The sequence below is a fragment of the Lissotriton vulgaris genome, chromosome 5 (genome assembly GCF_964263255.1).
Source record: "Lissotriton vulgaris chromosome 5, aLisVul1.2, whole genome shotgun sequence".
NCBI lineage: Eukaryota > Metazoa > Chordata > Amphibia > Caudata > Salamandridae > Lissotriton > Lissotriton vulgaris.
The window spans coordinates 1,094,983,474-1,095,003,114 of record NC_141693.1 but is presented as its reverse complement, the minus strand read 5'-3'; the positions used below and the strand labels follow the sequence as shown (position 1 = coordinate 1,095,003,114).

The 19,641-nt window shown below is 46.3% G+C and overlaps 1 protein-coding gene across 1 annotated transcript in view; it reads left to right on the top strand.

The window, feature by feature from the left end:
- The window catches only part of XPNPEP1 (X-prolyl aminopeptidase 1), a 534,678-nt gene that overhangs the window by 109,210 nt on the left and 405,827 nt on the right, over positions 1–19,641 (top strand). The window contains exon 3 of the mRNA XM_086922757.1: positions 7,464–7,588. Within this exon, the coding sequence (XP_086778883.1) occupies positions 7,472–7,588 (117 nt within the window). The 5' untranslated portion in view covers positions 7,464–7,471. The remainder of the gene's footprint in view (positions 1–7,463; positions 7,589–19,641) is intronic.

Sequence of the window (19,641 nt, the reverse complement as noted above, 5' to 3'; positions counted from 1 at the left end):
AGACATGGCTCACGGAGGACTCTAGTCCGGACATGTTGGCAGCCATCCCCAATAATTATTACATTATACATGCAGATAGCTCCTCTAATAAGGTAGGGGGAGGTGTAGCAGCCATTATTTGCAGTGACTAGAGGTTTAGCTCCCTGCCTAGCCTCGCCCTTAAAGACACTGACAACCTAGTGATAAAACTTGAATCCCTTGTCTTTGTACTAATTTATAGGCCATCTGATAACACTCCCTTCTCCCTCCTTCCCCCTGGAACTTAGTGAACTGATAGCTAAACTGGCTATCGATCACGCCAGGGTATTGCTCTTGGGTGATTTTAACTACTGGTATCAAGACCCTGAGGAGGGCCCACACTCGGCCGAAATGACGGACCTGCTTATGAATTTGAACTTCACCCAGAAAGTACTGTCCCCTACCCCCCAAAAGGGACACATTTTAGATCATGTCTGGACGAATGGAGTGGAGATTTCCAGTCCTATCGTTTCCCCTTGTACCTGGTCAGATCACCATCTATTGAAATTCACCTTACGGCTCCCGTTAGCCGAGAAATCTAACTTCATGGTAGGTAGTTTTGCTAGAAGATGTAATTCCATTAATAAGGGTGATTTCCTCAGCTCGCTAGCTGACACACTCCCCCAGGCTGCACCTAATATAGTGACGATGGAAACAAACATCGCGAACTGGCTTCTGAATGCCAGCAATAAACATGCTCCTCTTAGCAGATTAAAAACCACCCGACATGCCGATGCAACCAGATGGTACTCTACTGAACTTAAAGATCAGAAGCTGCGGCTACATAAGTTGGAGAGATACTGGCGTGCGAAATATGGACAGGAAGAACGACTGATCTAGGTGAATGCTCTGAAAGAGTATAAAAAAAACATTCTGGCAGCTAAAGCCGCTTACTTTTCTAATCGCATTATCAATTCAAACAATAACTCAAAAGATCTTTAATATTGTCAATGAACTCTCTAATCCAGAGAGAATATTATTGAAGGCGGTTCCATCACAGGAATTATGTAATTCCCTCAATGATTATTTCATTGACAAAATTATCACTATTAAAAACAATATCCCCAAATGTTTGGTTGTACCTAGCTCTGATGATCAGTTCAAAATCACTCTTGTGATAAGTCAATTCCCCAATATCGACTTGGAAACTCTCCATAAGCTTCTACTGAAGGTAAAATCAGGAGCCCTATCTGACTTCTGCCCGCCACACATCCTTAATGACTGCTTTTTGGCTTTTCCTGGTTCCATACTGGCTCTAATGAATGAGTCTCTAACTATTGGTAAAGTTCCATCGGCATTCAAGAAGGCCATCGTTTTCCCCCTATTAAAGAAACCTGGGGCAGACTCTACACTATTATCCAATTACCGCCCTATTTCTTTGCTGCCTTTTGTGGCAAAGCTCTTGGAAACTCATGTAGCAAACTGTCTATCTGACTTTTTGGAGGAGTCTGGTTATCTTGACCCCCACCAGGCGGGTTTCCGGCCGGCCCATTCAAGGGAAGCAGCCATAGTGGCGGTAATGGATACTCTTAGAGAACATGTGGATAGGGGCTCCCCACGGGCACTGGTATTATTAGATCTCTCAGCCGTGTTCGACACGGTTGACCATAGAATTTTGGTCGACGTGTCGAACTGGCAGTTGTCCAGGGGGTGGCTGCCGGCTGGCTGTCGTCCTTTTTGAATGACAGGTCTCGGGCAGTCCGTCAGGGATCCCACCTTGCCTCCCCTCACCAAATCTCATGTGGGGTTCCTCAGGACTCAGCTTTGTCACCTCATTCATTTAACATCTATATTTCTCCTTTGATTCGATCTCTGAAGTTGAGAAATGTGACAGTTTTCAACTATGCAGACGACCTGCGGTTGTCCTAGAGATCGATGGCTCCGATCATTCGGTGGCGGAGTTCCATGAAACACTGCTGTTTATACAACAGTGGATGGATTGTAACCATTTGAAACTCAACCCGGGCAAGACAGAGCTTGTCTTGACCGGGGATAGTGGCAAATTCTGGGGTCCTCATTATTGGCCCACGGAGTGGGGTTCTTCTCCCTCCCCTTCTAGCTCAGCAAAAGCGTGGGGAGTCTCCTTTGATAAGGAACAAACATTGAAATCCCAGGTAGGCAGTGTGATCTCAAAATGCATCTTTCAGATGCGCATGATCAGGAAAATCCACCGGTTCTTTACTCAGGACGCCCTGGCCAGGATTTTAACGGCCACGGTTTTATCGCATTTGGACTATGCGAACTCTGTATACTTAGGGATTCCACAATATTTACTCAGGCGATTACAGCTGGCCCAAAACCAGGCAGCCATGCTGCTCATGCGTCAACCTAGATGACAACCAATCACCCCAGCGCTTCAGAAACTTCACTGGCTCCCAATTTTCCAGCGCTGTGCCTTTAAAACAGGTTGCACCGTGTTTAAGGCCCTATATGCTAAAAGCCCTGCTTTTATCACAAACTTGCTATCCAGATATGTGCCTAATCGGACCATCCGCTCAACTCATCTCTTCTTGCTTTCTGTACCCAAGTTCAAACGTGTGCGTCAGGGGGGCCGCCGCTTTGCGGTTTTGGCACCTAAACTATGGAATTTGTTTCCTCTGGAAATTCGATCCTGCACTGACATTATGCAGTTTAGGAGGCTCCTTAAGACATGGCTGTTTAGGCAAGCTTATAACCTGGGATAGTAGACAGCTGTAGTTTTGCTCAGTCCGCCTTTAGTCCCCTTTTTGTTCTTTGGTCAGCGCCATGAAGCCACCCGGTGTAAGTGCGCTTAACAAATATTCACTAACATTAACGTGTGGTGTTCTGAGCCAGGCACCTTTTGAGCATATGAATTTGCACATTTTCTCTATCCCTGAGAGTGTCTGCCACCCTTCATAACCCCCAAAAGGCAAAATCAAGCCAAATAACAGGATTGATCTCCTGTTAAGTATTTGCCATTTGCTGTCCATGAGGTCAGCAAACAATCAGTAGGAGGCCAGATTAAAAATGAAAAGTTTTGTTTTCCTGCAGCTTTGCTTCTGAGATAATGTTGCAGTGTATTCTATATCCTGACACCCTGGGTGTCTCCGTCCTGATATGTTCGTTTCTTTAAGGTCATTGGTGAACCTGGAGAAAGCTGACTCGGAAAATGTTACTGTTACTTTCTGATTAGGGGTTTAGTTTGGATAGATTGTATCTAAACCTCCTATATTTTATTTCCTTGCTCCCCAGATATTGCTTGGTTCTCCCCTCCATTGTCTATGGTCCTCTTTTAGCTCTTCTCCTCTATATCTTGCTTTCATTATATTGTATTTTTTTCTCTTTTCAATGGAAAGAGTCTGGCAAGGCATTTTAACTTGCACCTGAAGCTGGTTTCAGCTGTATTCGTTCTTGTCCTTCAGTAGAAACTTTTGGCATTCCAGGTGTGCATATACACACCAAGGGCAAGCCTGACTACAGTTCTTTCCCGGCTTCACCAAATTTCGCTGAGCGGATCCCACCCAGGTTGGACCATTGCTCAGCAATCTTAATAATTAATTTACCACTGATGTTTGATCAGAAATTATTATTATACGCTGAATCAATTAGGCCTGAAGAGTCTACTGTTGTGATGCTTGGTAGGCAGCCTACATAGCGCAGTTGCATCATTGTGAGTGTTGCACCACCAAAGTGAAATCTGACTGGCATAGAGGGAAGATCAAAGCTGAAAACCCTTCTTTGAATTGTTCAAGGGCATGTATAGCTTTCGTCTGCTGCCTCTACGAAGGTGACTCCTTATGAAAGCTCTACAGCAATAGTGTTTTCTTCCAAAGTAACAAAAACAATCTGATTTGTTTCTAACACTTGACCCCCCTAGCCTGGCTGCACCCTGTGCTATCCGAACCCCTTAGTTACTTATCTCTATCAAACTAGCTCTGCTTTTTCCTCAGAAATGGAGACTCATTTCACCTAAAACGCACTAACACACACATCTTGAATGAAGAATTCCTCCCTTTCAGTCAGCCATTTGCCACTAACCTTTAGAAAAGCTGTTGTTCCACTTCACCGAATTGTCTTGAACCGTCTAATCTTTAGATCCATCTCCCTCCTACTGGCTGTTGCCAAACTTGCAATGAAGTCTGTACTCAAGTGACCAAATGGCACCCCCTCTCCCTCATTAATCTTCTAGTTTTCTCGAACAACCCAAAAGGGCTCTAATTCAGTGCTAGTTGCTGCCTATTGTTACTTGATAATCAGGTGCCGTATCTGGTCTTGACCATTCACCTCTTGGCTCTGACTGGCATCCATAGCACTGCTCTCCATTGGTCTCATTTCGTTCTCTCTAATCACTCTAGAGTTTTATTGAATTGTAATTTAATGCAACATTTATAGAGCACTCACTACCGCTATGTGGGACATTGCCCGCATAAATAGCACGCTACATGTGTACGGTGTATGTTAGGAAGCATGTTGTTTTTTTGTTGTTGGTTTCTTTACTCCTATGTGTGAAATGTTTTCATATCGTGTGTGATGAATACCTGGGGTATAGTTATTGTGTTATGGGATGCAATGCACGGGAGTGAATTTGATGATGAAGTGTAAGAGACGGACGCATAGTTTTACGGTTTTCAGCACGCTGGTAGCTTTGAACAGCTCTGCAGGTCCCTTTGTAGTATTTCATATGTTATAGTATGCTTAGCTGGTTACTGCACTGTCCAATCTGAGATTTTGTGTACAATTGTGGTCCTTAGCTGGTATGGTTGGAGGGAGAAAGTAGTGGAGAGATCTGTTGGGATGGGCATTTTTATTATCATCCCATATCAGAGTGTCTTTGAGAGATGTAAAGAAGCGGTCTGATTTTAGAGATATTTGGGACCTGCTGTAAATGTCCAGTAATGTGGGGTAGTTCTTATCAGTTATTCATGCATTTTCAATTGGTGATGTTTGTTTTTTTGGCTGGACTGTGCTGGTGATGGACAACCCTCACAGCAGATATGTCTTATGTGAATTTGAGAAGTATACATTACAATTTGTTGCTGATGTTGCATATTATTATTATTTTTATTTTATTGTCTTACAGAGTTTTATATAGCGCAAACTTGACCCGAATCGGGTATCTGTGCAATTTACTTAGCACCAGTTGCATTACATAAGGACACGTTAATTTTTGTTTGGCACAAGGAGATTAAGTGATTTGCCCAGAATCACAGGTTGTTCAGCGTCATTGACTAGACTCGAACTCAGTTCCCCAGATTTGAGGTTGACCGCCCTAGCCGTTAGGCCAACTCCTCTCCCCATTATAGTTTTAATATCATTATGGGCCATAACTGTTCTATATGGAAGTGCATACTACATAATGCGTACCATAGTTCAGCCTGTTTTGCTTACCTTCATGAAGAAAGTAGTTTGCTGGGTGAGTTTAAGATTCATCAGATGTAAGCCGAGGATTACGCTTGAGTATGCAACAGTTTTCTGGGCTCTATTGCTGGATAGCAGGTGGAGCAATTATCAAGGAAATAGCCAAGTCTTCAACTGACTTCTGAAGTGTAAATGCTCCCAGGGGCTTCTAAAGCTGACTAGTAGCGAGTTCCACAGCTTGGTGCCTTGTACTGAGAAAGCAGTGCTTCCTATGGATTTTGTATGATAAGGTAGTATGATAAGTAGTGTAAGCCTGGATTGTAGTCTGATGTTTGGTTTGTATTGCTTTATTTTACCTTGTGGGTATAGTGGTCCTTCTCTTGGGAGGCTCTGTGGACCAGGCAGAGTGTCTTGATGAACATAGCCCTTCTAGCTATAGGTAGCCAGTAGAATGATTGCAGGACTAGAGTCCTGCTTTCTCTTACGTGAAGGTGAATAAGAAAACTTGCTTCAGCATTTTGAATGAGTTGTATTTAGCATATAATGAATGACTGTGCCAAGCAGTAGGCTGTTGGCATAGTTGAGCCTGGAGATTACAAGCATGGCTATCAGTTGGTATGCAAGGCCTGGGAAGATCCAATGTAGTGTTTTCAGTGCATAGAAGGCAACCTTTGTGACGTTGTTAGCATGTGGTATCAAGAATAGTTCAGAATCCATGGTAGCTCTTAAGTTTCTAACTTTTCTTGATGTTGACAGAGGGACTTGAAGTTCCTTGTGCCATATGATGGTAGGCTGGTAGTTTTGGCATTGTTTGTGAGCCTAGCATTCCCCATCTCCTCCCCTAACACCATGGTATTCAGGCACTATTTAAATCCCTTACAGTCTCAGTTTTTGCCCATGCAGCTGGGTGAAGCTTTCATTTTATGGAACACCTGCTGTTGGAATTTGGTACTGTAGGCCTGGGTTTCTGATTCATGCTCTAAACCTGGCAAATATGAGTGGCATAAAAGTAATTTTGGATGAGTATTTGATACTTCACTAACACGTGCCAGTGTTCAGATGTAGTAGTTGAACAGCAATGGAAGATTGATGGCCACTTTGGAGGGTCTCTGTCATAATTTACCCACCTAAAGTTGTGTGTCTTTCTTTCTTCCGCCTTAAGTAGTAAGAAGACATTCCATCTAGAAAGAATCTCATATTTCAGCATAAAGGTTTAGCTAGGTTCTTTCAATGGATTCAATAATTTTAAAACATAAGGAGATGAGTTCCTGATCTTCAACTTCCCCACATGTGCTATTACATTCAACTTTACCTTAAATTGATCCTTGCCATTTACAGGTCCTTGCTCAAAAAGGGCATATATGTTTTCAAGCTGCACAAACAGAGCTGTAGATTACTGAGAGGAAGTTTACCTTTTGCTTCCTATTAAGAGGTTTGTACAGTTACTATATAAAGCAGTAGAAACTATGCATAGTATCTTCATCGACTTCCGTTATACAGGAGGTGCGCTATACATCTAGCCAACGAGGTAGCACTTACTAATTAGCCAGTAGAAAGTACTCCAGTTGGGAAGAGGTGTTTTATAAAATGGTCGCGTCTTCTTGGATAAATACGCAGGGCAGGATTAATTCTGGCACAATGCTCATTTCACAGAAATGAAACCTCAATGGGAGGCGCTTGCAGATATAAAACAAAGCAGGTGCCCATGTTGAATACACACTTCTGTAAAGTACTATTCATCTTAACTTAATATGCATGTCCCTGGGAAAGCAAGTATGTTTTCTCTGCATTTCCACCGAATAGTTATCTGTAATCCATGATGGAGGTGTTTACATCCTTGCTTTTCTCGAGCGCAATGTCACACATAGTGTCTGTGATGAGTGGGTTCTTTCTTGTCATCTGCTGCTGAGACCATAGATTGTATTCTAAACTTTTAAATGCTAGAAGTATGTAAACTTGCCAAGAAACCCTGCCGATTTGGCCCTGCCCCATATACATTAGAGGTATGCACGTTCTTTGAGAGAATCCCAGTTGGGAGCAAGTCTGTGCTTCTGTAAGAGTGTTAGTGATTGTGTACATGAATATATTCCCATCTGTGAGGTACTGAGATGCATTTAATTTTGCAGGTATCAAAATGTCTCCAAAGGTTACTACAGAACTCCTCAGGAAGTTGAGGCAAGTGATGAAGAATTCTGGACTAGTCACTGAGCCAATCCAGGCTTACATTGTGCCATCTGGAGATGCCCACCAGGTATATCTTCCTTGTTTTTAACTTCTTCATGCGTATCCCCCAATCTTCCTTCCAATCCCTTCTCCTCGGCTCAACTCTGCTGTCCACTTCTTCAGTTCCTTAATGTACTGTGATAAAGAAAAGGTCTACATAAATTACTGAATTGTTTTAAAAGCACATAGATAACCTTGGTCATAGAGGTCACCTGTTAAATCATTATAAATTCCAACAGAATGTGGGATTTATCAATTTCCTCTGTACTTGTGCACAATAGGCATTAGTTCATTGCTCCGCCTTGATAGTGTTTTTAAAAGATGCTACCTCAGCAGATGGTGAGGGAGTGAAGGGCATAAACATGGAAAGTACATTGAGGTTTAGAAATATCTTCAGGGATTACAGATCGACTCAGCCCCATTAAGCTGTTAATTTGCTCAAAAGCAACCGCTTGAAATAACTTGCTTTCATCTTTTGGAATTTTTAATGTGACTAGTCGCTTCAGACCTGCTTGATAGACTTGGGTCTTTGTGCTACGATAAGGCTCTTGTGCGGGGGAGGGACATTCGAGAAGCATGGAGTGAAGGAGGGGGTTCCTTCAACATGAAAAGTATTACTGCTGTTGGTTTGGACAACTGATCTGTTCACCAAAATGCAACTGTATAACTCTTGGCACATTTTCATTGTTAAAGACCTAAATTTGATATATCTCAGAGCCTTTCACAACAGGCAAACGTATTGCATATGAGATTCAGTATAGTGTTTGTGTCCTCGGTCTGGGATATATACATATTCACCTCACACAAACCCCTGGGGTCTTCCTGTCCTCGCACAAAAAACGTCTAATGGTGGGCACTCTGCTGTGTGGTGGGTACTTGCAGGAGATGAGGTTGAGGATTCAGACTGGGAGAAATACAAATCTCGCACACCTACCATAGGGATTCCGTCTTCAATAGTCTGGTTGTAATGAGAAGGTTAAAAATATATAGGATGCGTAAGAGTTTTTATTGTTACCGCATCCAGTTGTTTAATGTGTTTTAGCCCTACTATTGACCTAGAGAGATCCAATGCTTTTATCAGGATTGGGATCCCTGCATTTACCTCGGATGAATCCTGGACTGCATTCACACACCTCAAGTATACACACATTCAATACCAGTGTAAAGTTTCTGCTGGTGAGCGATGATTTGCTTATCCTATAATAATCATGAGGTCCTGTCACACTTAAAATTGAAAAAAGACGCTTAGACACAAATGAATAATGGTAACAAACATAAGGGACATGAATGCAAACATAAGGAGGAACAATAGTCTCCTCTTATTGATAAGCTGTGCCAACTGTGTGTAGGCTACAAACGTGTATGTACACTGAAACTTGATAACAATAGGGGGCTTCACTGCACAGGGGATCATGTGTGTATGTGTGTACAAACCATGCATCTACATCCGCTCCTTTCCTTCAATTTGGGGACAATAAATCCTCATGGACGAGTAAACGAGGGGAGCCTTGTAGTCGCACACTGTAGAAAAAGGTGTGTGTAAATGAGGTAGTATGTGCGAGGAAAGCGAGCAATATAAAACCTTTTACTTTGTCAAAGGTCTCTTCCTGATTGCTAACCTATTCTGGTATGTTTCTCCTCTCGCCAGTCTCTAGATCCATCTGGCCTCAGCTTTTAACTTAAACCTGAAAGCTTGGTTGTACCGCGTCCTGGTTTAAAAAATGTTGTATTTGTTTTTATTGATTTTACAGAACAGTGAGCCAGACATTGTAAAGCGATATAAGGACATATAAGCACATGGCATAGTATGACAAGTTTGCAACCATCGAAGGATAATATACATTAACAATGTCTTTGAATGGCAACATACAGCGGACCAGCATCATTAAACTAAGTCTCGAACGACATGCCGATACAGATCATTCTCAGCATTCTCGCTTACATCACAAGTTTAGCGAAACTGATGGCAATTTGTTAAAGCTATCAGGATGCAATGTAGTTAACACATCTTAACAACAAAAAAAAACAGTTACCCTCCCTCCCCGCCTGCTCGGCCCTCATCATCCAACAATAGCATTTGTATATCGTCCATATCCATAGGTGTCTGCAACTTGGTTCCAAAGTATGTCGTAGTTGAACTGCACAGTCCTGTTAATTTACCCTAATTTACCCAGCATAACACACAGGTAATGAAAGGAGCCCAAGTGTCCTGTACCCACGGATCAGTCCCCCAAGTGACAGCCCCAACATATCATAGTAGGACAAAATATCTATCTCGGCGTATTCTTCTAGCATTGCATACCAGCTCAGCGAAATCGGTGTTTTCCTTAGGCCTCTATATTCCTCCCTTTTCAGTTCAGCCCTCTCTGCCGTACCCCATTTCAACATTTCTGTGTGCCTTTCCTGTAAGGATGGGGCTCTAGCGGCCTTCCATCTTGTGGTTATGGCTCTCTTGGCTAGAAGGAGCTCCGGGTTAGCAAAACGTGAGGCAGGGGTTCGAGGCATGTGGGCTGCTGAATTGATATCTGTGCATAGATCGCCGCCTAGTGTTGGGTCCGGATGATCGCACATTGTTGTCCTGGAAGAGTCTTCGAAGTATCACGAGATAGGTGGCTCCTCCCCTGGACTACAGTGCGCATGGGCATCGACTCCATCCTCAGATTGTTTTTTTCCGCCATTGTGTTCGGATGTATATTGGTTCACTCTAGTCGAAATCGATATAAAACTTTCTTAAGGCCAAAAGGCCTTTAGTTTTTCTCATCGGTATAGTTTTGTGTGCGGTGCCCGATTCTTCCAGCTCAGTTCCGAGCCGGATTCCAGAAAGCCGCGTGCTTTCGACGCTGAAGGCCCAGTCGACGCCAAAGACCTTATCGACGGACCATCATGGACCGGAGTCCATTCAAGAGATGTCCCGTGTGCAACTCCAAGTATTCCCACATCGATGTCCACCCGGTGTGCAACAAGTGTCTGTCGCCGGATCATGATGAAGCCAGCTGCATGGCTTGTTCACGATTTCGGTCCAAGAAGACTCTTGTGCATCGTCGCGCTGCGCGCCATGAGGCCCAGCAGACTGCACCGGCGCCTGTGAACATATTCGATGCTGGGGATGATGAGAGAGCTGACCGGGAAGTTAGTGAGAACCTGTCGAATCCCGCGTCGGAGGTCGACTACAACTACGACGCGGACGTTGAAATGCTCGAAGCTGAAGAAGTCGTCGACGAGGTAGGAGACGACGATGGGGCCTTTGGGGCCATGGAAGATAGCTCGAGCGAAGAGCTAACTCAAACTGACATTGGGGCCGAAACGCTTCAAAAGGCTCAGGTCGAGGGATCGCCACTAGGCCTTACCCAAGATCTTCCAGTGGGTTCTACGGCCCCGCCTTCGGGCTCGGCTACGGACATTGCTATTGAGCCGCACCCTGCGAAATCGAAACCGAAAGTGAAGACACCGGTCTCGCCGCAAGTGAAAGCACTGGTGCCCCCCTCGAAACCAAAAGTGCGTATTGCTTTGGCCGGATCAAAGCCCTTGGACCTGTCGGCACCGACGAAGCAAAAGGGCGTTGTGGATACAAAGAAACAGCTCAAGGGCGTCGAGACGAAGTCTGGCACGCCGAATACAAAGGTGAAGGCAGTCGAGCCGAGCAAATCGGCGCCAAAGACGGTCGACACGACAAAGGGCTCGGTGATCCGAAGGTTCTCGAGACTCCGCGTCGACAAGACAAGGCCAAGAGCAGCCAAACCCACGATTCCACGTCTAGTGGTGCCTCGAAGGATTCCGTCGACTCTACGCAGCCGTCCGCCGCTTTCTCCAAGCAAGTGGCGGACTCCCTGAAGTGCATCAAGGACAAGGCCTCAAGTGTCGGGCCAAAAGATCCTCCACCTTCGAAGCCTGTCGATAAACCTCAAAGCGTTGACGCCCATTCACTTCACGTTGCCGCCGGAAGTGGCACCAAAGGCTTTCACCCCTAGGATGGTCACCAACGTGCCCGAGAAGGTGTCCTCGGTGCCGAAGTCGATGACGGTGGTCCCGGCCGTAAAGCATCGACAATCTTCGTTGGAAGAACAGCAAGAACATTTTATCGATGCCGAAACATGCAGACTTTCCCTTCATAAGCGGAAAATTGCCCCGGAACAGCCAATGGAGGATTCCACTTCGACTCCTGTTCTTGTGGAACCAATTTCTCCACGTGGCCATGATGTCTCACCCACTTATTCAGATATGGACACTGGGGAAGGTGATGATGATGATGATGATAAGTACAGCTATCCTGTCTACACTGAGCCAGATGAAACCAATGAACCCTGGGCAGCTGGTGCTGACCCAGGTGATCCTCACTCTACCCCAGACACTCAGATGTATGCTGTAAAAACGTCGCCATTGAAGTGGACTTTCTTTTTGACACCTTTTCCGTCTCAGAGAGGACTGTCAAGAGTCTGGGGAGATCTTTAAAGAGCCTACGAGAGCCAGGGTGATAAACCCTAGAATTGAGAAGAAGTATAAACCGGCACCTAGTGACCCTACTTACATCAAGGGACAGTTGCCTTTGGACTCTCTTGTTGTTTCTAATGCCCGGAAGAGGGCTAATTCACAAACAACGGGTGATGCTCCTCCCCCGGATAAGGAATCTAAGGTGTTTGAGGCATCAGGGAAAAGGGTGGCAGCTCAAGCGGCGCATTTCAAATACACAAGCACTTCTAGCAAGGTATGACAGGGCACACTATGACACACTGGAGACCCTGTTGCAGCACCTGCCAGACAAATACAAAGAGGCAGCTGAGATGCTCATCCAAGAGGGGAAGCTGATATCCAATGCTTCTATTAAATGTGCACTGGACGCGGCTGACACCGCGACCAGAGCTATCAACACTAGTGTCATGCTGAGACGACATGCCTGGCTCAGAATCTCAGGATTTAAGCCGGAGATACAGACCACCATTCTTAATCAGACAGTAAACCCTCATCATCTATTTGGCCCAGAGGTGTACACCACCTTGGAGAAGATCAAAAAGGACACTGAAACTGCTAAGTCCATGGGGGCTCTGCAGTCCCAGCAGTTCAGGGGTGGTTCTTATCGTCGCTCAAGCACTAGAGGTGTTTCCAGAGGCCAGCTCTCCCAAACCACACAGTACTATAAAGGCAACACGCAGACCACATACACCAAACAAAGTCGAGGTGGATATCGTGGAAACAGCGCCAAAGGCAGAGGTCGTGGAAACAACAACTCCAGATCCTCCGCCACTAACAAACAGTGACGCCTTGTCACTGCCCCCCGACCACGCAACACCGGTCGGGGGGAGACTTCAACAGTTCCTGCCAGTCTGGAAGTCCATCACCACAGACAGGTGGGTCACACAGCTTATACAGTACGGTTATTGTCTGGAGTTAACATCCACTCCACCCAACATACCCCCAAGACACCGTCCTATGTCCACCGAGCATTTGCACTTATTGCAGCAGGAGGTCTTCGTCATGCTGCAAAAAGGGGCAATCGAGCTCGTGCCTGCGAAAGAAAGAGGCACAGGAGTTTACTCACTGTATTTCTTGATACCAAAAAAGGACGGGTCCCTCAGACCCATACTGGACCTCAGACCCCTCGATCAGTACATTCTGTTGGAGCACTTTCACATGCTAACACTGCAGCAAGTCCTACCGTTGCTCAGTCAGGGAGATTTTCTCTCAACTTTAGATCTGAAAGATGCGTATTTTCATATTCCGCTGCACCCGTCACACAAAAAATACCTCAGGTTCACCATCCAAAATCAACATTACCAGTTCAAGGTTCTACCTTTCGGAGTCACCACGGCACCCAGGGTGTTTACAAAGTGCCTGGCGACAGTGGCGGCACACCTACGGAGACAGAACATTCACGTCTACCCTTATCTGGACGACTGGCTAATCCAGGCAAAGTCGGCCCAGCAGTGTGCCGCCCACATGTCCCACACCATTCACCTTCTTCACGATCTGGGATTCTCACTGAATTACCCAAAGTCCCACCTGCAACCCGTCCACATACGGCAGTATCTGGGTGCGACGATAAACACTCTGGCAGCCACAGCGCAGCCAAATTCAGTGAGGGTCAGCAGCATTCAATCGCTGATACAAAAATTCAGACCTCAACACTCGCTTCCAGTGCGAGTGTCCATGCAGTTGATAGGCATGATGGCCTCCTGCATCTCCATAGTCCCGCACGCGAGACTACATATGCGTCCGCTTCAGGAGTGCTTAGCACGTCAGTGGACTCAGGCTCATGGACAGTTGAAAGACCTAGTGTTGGTGAGCGGTCGGGCATACAACTCTCTGCATTGGTGGAATCCACGAAACCTTTGCAAGGGACGACCGTTCCAAGAGCCTGTGCCACAGATCATCCTGACGACGGACGTTTCTCTCCAGGGATGGAGAGCTCATGTACTCCATTACACTGTGCAGGGACTATGGCCACCGCAGCAAAGGAACATGCACATCAATGTTCTAGAACTGATGGCGATCTTCATGGCACTAAAAGCCTTCAAAGTACATCTGTGCAACAAGGTCGTGTTGATCCCGACGGACAACATGACGGCCATGTACTACATTCAGAAGCAGGGAGGTAGACACTCTCCACAGTTGTCTCATCTGGCTCAGAGCATGTGGAAGTGGGCCATTCAGCGAAACATCTTCCTCATGGCAGAACACCTCCCGGGCAAGGACAATCAGATGGCGGACCTGCTCAGCAGGTACAGCCACCAAATGCACGAGTGGGAGATACATCCATCAGTACTCCACCCGTACTTCCAAAGGTGGGGTCATCCAGAGATAGACCTGTTCGCCACAAAGGAGAACGCAAAATGCCGAAGCTTTGCCGCCAGGTTTCCACACCCACAATCGCAAGGCAATGCGATATGGATGAACTGGTCAGGCAAATTTGCGTACGCTTTTCCCCCAGCACCTCAAATACTGCTGGTGGCACGCAAGCTGAAGCAGCACTCGATGACTCTCATCCTGGTTGCTCCGACGTGGGCTCGCCAACCATGGTACACCACGTCTCTGGAACTGTCCGTGGTACCGCATCAAAGGCTGCGCCTCACACCCAGGCTTTTGACGCAGAGCCATGGCGACATTCAGCATCCAGATCCGCAACAGCTCAACCTGCCGATCTGGCTCCTGAAGTCTTAGAGTTTGGCTACCTCAACTTACCTCCTGACTGTATGGACATCATCCGGGAGGCAAGAAAGCCCACCACCAGAGCATGCTATGCGGCGAAGTGGAAGCGGTTTGTCATTTATTGTGCAGACCACAACATTAACTCGCTGGATGCATCTATTCAAAACATCATTTGTTATCTCTTACATCTGTACAAATGTAATCTGGCCTATGCTTCCATTCGTATACATTTATCCGCAATGGCTGCTTATCTCCAAAACAGACAGCACCTCTCACTTTTCAGGGTGCCTGTCATTAAGGCCTTTCTGGAAGGACTCAAACGTGTCATTCCTCCACGGGCGCCACTAGCTCCAGAGTGGAACCTCAATGTGGTCCTCACCAGGCTGATGGATCCCCCTTTTGAACCACTGCATTCCTGCGAGATTCAATTCTTGACATGGAAAGTGGCTTTCCTTATAGCGATTACGTCGCTACGACGAGTTAGTGAACTCCAGGCACTAACTATCCAGGAGCCATTTATTCAAATTCATTCTAACAGGGTGGTGCTTCGCACTAACCCTAAATTCCTTCCTAAGGTAGTGTTTCAGTTCCATATCAACCAGACTATAGAACTACCGGTGTTCTTCCAAAATCCAGAGTCACTTGCGGAGAGAATGCTCCCTACACTTGACGTCAAAAGGGCCCTAATGTACTACATTGATAGGACCAAAGATTTCAGGAAGACTAAACAACTGTTTGTTGCCTTTGCGCCACAACACAAAGGTAACCCCATTTCCAAGGCTGGTATAGCCAGGTGGATCGTTAAATGTATTCAGATCTGCTATCAGAAAGCCAAGCGCACTCTCACCATTCCACCAAGGGCCCACTCCACCCGAAAGTTGGGGGCCTCCATGGCTTTCCTTGGAAATATTCCTTTGGAAGACATATGTAGAGCAGCCACATGGTCTACCACACAGACATTTACAAAACATTACTGTGTAGATGTGCACTCAAAACAGCAGGCAGCTGTAGGGCAGGCTGTTCTAAAAACACTTTTCCAAACTGCTGCAGCTGGCACGGGCGGCCGCCGTTAATGGAGGGACTGCTATGTATTCTATGCACAGATATGAATTCAGCAGCCACATGCCTCGAACCGAATATGCTACTTACCAGTATGCATCTGTTCTTGGCATGTAGGGCTGCTGACATTCATATCGCCCGACCTCCTCCCCGGCGCCTGTAGCGGCTGCAGCATTCACACATACTTCTAGCATGGTCATCATTCACTTAGTTTCACTCCATCTTGGCCACAATGGCTAAAAACAATCTGAGGATGGAGTCGATGCCCATGCGCACTGTAGTCCAGGGGAGGAGCCACCTATCTCGTGATACTTCGAAGACTCTTCGAGGACAACAATGTGCGATCATCCGGACCCAACACTAGGTGGCGATCTATGCACAGATATGAATGTCAGCAGCCCTACATGCCAAGAACAGATGCATACTGGTAAGTAGCATATTCGTTGCCCTCCTTTTCACGGGGTCCCAGACCCAGTATGCATTATTCCAAGGTGTCATTCTGGCACACCAGGGCCACCGCCGTCAATATTTTGCATACCGTCGCCCAGTAATGTCCCAGTCTAGGGCAAGCCATGTGTACCAACCCCGCGTTGGGTGCGAGGCAGCGTGGGCAGTCCTCATTCGCCCTGGGGAACATAGCGCTCATCCTGTGTGGGGTTAAGTACGCCCTGTGTAACAAAATCAATTGAATAAATTTAAATTTGGGGTTACAGGAGACCTTCTTGGGGAACCCCAATATAGGGTCCCATTCCTTAACCGTAAACTTGTTGCGCAGCGGCTGTAATGAGATCGCTCTCTCAGCTCGAATCTCGTGAGCTAGCCATTTTGTCAGTCGAGCCCCAATACCCACTAGGTATTGCATGGTAAGTTGTGTGTTCATGGGTGGTTGAGTATCTTCGGGCGACCATGTGATTGTAAATATCTGGAAATATGTGCGTGTAATAGGAACAACGTTTCAGGGGCACCATGTACGTGTACAAAGTTTCATGTGACATTAGTACACCCTCTGTAAAAAGGTCTCCTAGTGTAGTGATGCCCGCCTCAGTCCACGCCTGTAGGGCCCGGTTTGAGGTTAGTCCCGAACGTGAGGGGATACCCAGCAGCGGAATGGTGGGGGCATACGGTGCCATCCGTCAGTATACCTCACCGCACTCCGCCAATAAGTAGTAGCTAATTTCAATAATTGGGGTGTCAACGTCAGCAGGGGGGCTTGTGGTAGTAAGAGCCTGTGGATGTTTCCCTTATCCCTATCTCGTGATGACATATCCAGCTCGTGCAAATTTGCATCCTGCAAGCCAATATGCCAGCCACTGCAACTGGCTGGCTTAGCAATACGCACGCCGATCTGGCACCCCCATCCCTCGTTTCGCGTGAAGTTGCAATTTCTCCAGACTAACACGTCTACGCCCTGTACCCCATATTAGGTCTGTCACCAGAGAGTTCAATACTGTAAAGGACCTCGTGGGAACAAGTAACAGTAGGTTGGTGAAGAAGTAAAGGAGCCGTGGCAATAGTACCATTTTTGTGATGGCTACTCTGCCCGCCACCGACAGGGACAGCGAGACCCAGAACTGAATTTGGGATTTGAGAGCGGCAATCGTACGCCCCAGGTTGCCATCCAGAAGGTCAGAGTTATTGTGATATATTTGTATTCTGAGATATTTAAAGGTATCAGGTGCTATGTGGAAGGGCCAGGGACCGAACCGAAAGTGTCCGCTCTTCTCAGCGCTGTCAAAGAAATAAGAGTACGACTTGGCAGCATTGATAGCCAGGCCAGACACACCTTGGAATGACTCAAAAATGGAGGGCATTGGATGAAGATCAGCTCCCATATCCCTGATGTAAAGAATTAGATCATCCGCATACGCCGAAACAGTGTGGAACGTACAACCACGCGTTATACCCTGACAGACTGCGAAAGTTCAGGAGTGTGGATTAATTCTACCTTGGTTTTTCTATGTCCCCTTATGTGAACAACTGGTGGATTCATGAATAATAGATCTCTTGAATGGCCACACTAACGATGATTTAAATAAATCTTGGTCTTAAAACCGTACTTCACACTTTATAGATTATACTGATTAATTATAAATAGAAGAAAACATTAATGAAGGTTAACCCCTTAAGCGCTGCCGTCGGCCAACGGTCGTCACGAGCACTACCTTGCCAGTGCTGCGCACGACCGTTGGCCGACGGGCCAGCGCTCGTTATTCGAACGTTCAGCACTGGGTGCTGAACGTTCGACGCAGCTAAGGTGTTAAAAAGAATGTTGATCTTAACTTTACATTTTATAGACCCTAACTTGGTTATGTCATCACAAGATAGGGATAAGGGAAACGAATGATGTCACTGACCATGTCATGAGTGATGTAATATGTGACGTCATCAGCAGTGCATTGCAGGCGCGCAAGTTATAGTGAGTCCAACTAACTGTAACGTGGAATTTCAATGGTTTTATGTCAGTAAAATTTCCAGTTAACTATAACTGGTCTGAAACCTATGGTTTTTTCAGCGAATTTCATAGGTTTTTTAAATGCTAATTCCTAACTATATATAAGGCCCCAAACCTATGTTTTTTTCTTTGAATTTAAAAATTTTGTTAATAGCAAATGTCTATAGCTATGAAATGTAATATTTTTTTAAATGAATGAATCCTATATTTTATTTGTATTTAAAACAATGTTTTTTTTTTTTTTTGACCCTGGAGCGCTGGGGCGCGCCCCGGAGAGCGTCCCGTTAGCGCTATTGCCGCGAACAAAAACATGATCGCGACGTATCACGTATCCGCGTCCGCGTGATACGCACGGCGTAAGCGCACCCGGAAGCACTCGAGCTAATACGATCGCGCACCGTAAACATCCGATGCGCTTACGCGATCGACACGGGGCGCGCCCCGGGCGCGTCGCGTAAGCGTGTCGGTCATGTGACCTGAAAATAACACTTTTTATTGGTGCAGAACAGTTTCGGTTTCATAATGATGAAATCCCTGGACTTGTGAACCTAAATTACTCAAAAACCACTGGAGCACATATCTTGAGACATAGCAAAGGCACATCGGGCTACCCGTCCCTACAATTTTGCCAAGTTTGGTGGAAATCCATTCAGCCGTTCAGGCTTAAAGTGAGTTTGACCGCCCTATGGAAATTAACATGGAGAAAACACGTTTTGGGACCCCCCTTTTATCTCGGCCCCCGCTTGACGAATCCCCCCCACATTTTCAGGAAAGGAGCGGAGCGGGCCACGAACTTTGAGAAATTCGCGAAGATTCGTCCACCGGCGCCAAAGTTATTCCCAATAGAATGTTGCGTATTTCCTATGGAAAGTAGATCCTAACTATAACTACCTACTGGCGACCGCCAGTAGGTAATGTTCGAGGCATGTGGGCTGCTGAATTCATATCTGTGCATAGATCGCCGCCTAGTGTTGGGTCCGGATGATTGCACATTGTTGTCCTGGAAGAGTCTTCGAAGTATCATGAGATAGGTGGCTCCTCCCCTGGACTACAGTGCGCATGGGCATCGACTCCATCCCCAGATTGTTTTTTTCCGCCATTGGGTTCGGATGTCTTTGGTTCCCTCTTGTCGGAATCAATCAGTATTAACTTAACTTAACTTTGAGACCAAAAGGTCTTTAGGACTTGCGTCGGTATTGTCTCGCGTTCGGCTTCGCAACCTTCCTCGGCTCCGAGCCGAGCTCTGTACTTCCGCGTGCTTTCGGCATGGAGGGCCTAGTCGACGCTCCAGACTCATCGACCATCATGGAAAACCGAAGTCTATTCAAAAGATGTCCGGTGTGTTACTCGAAGTACCCACACATCGACGTCCAACAAGTGCCTGTCGCCGGACCACGACGAGGCCAAGTGTATGGCCTGTTCGAGATTCC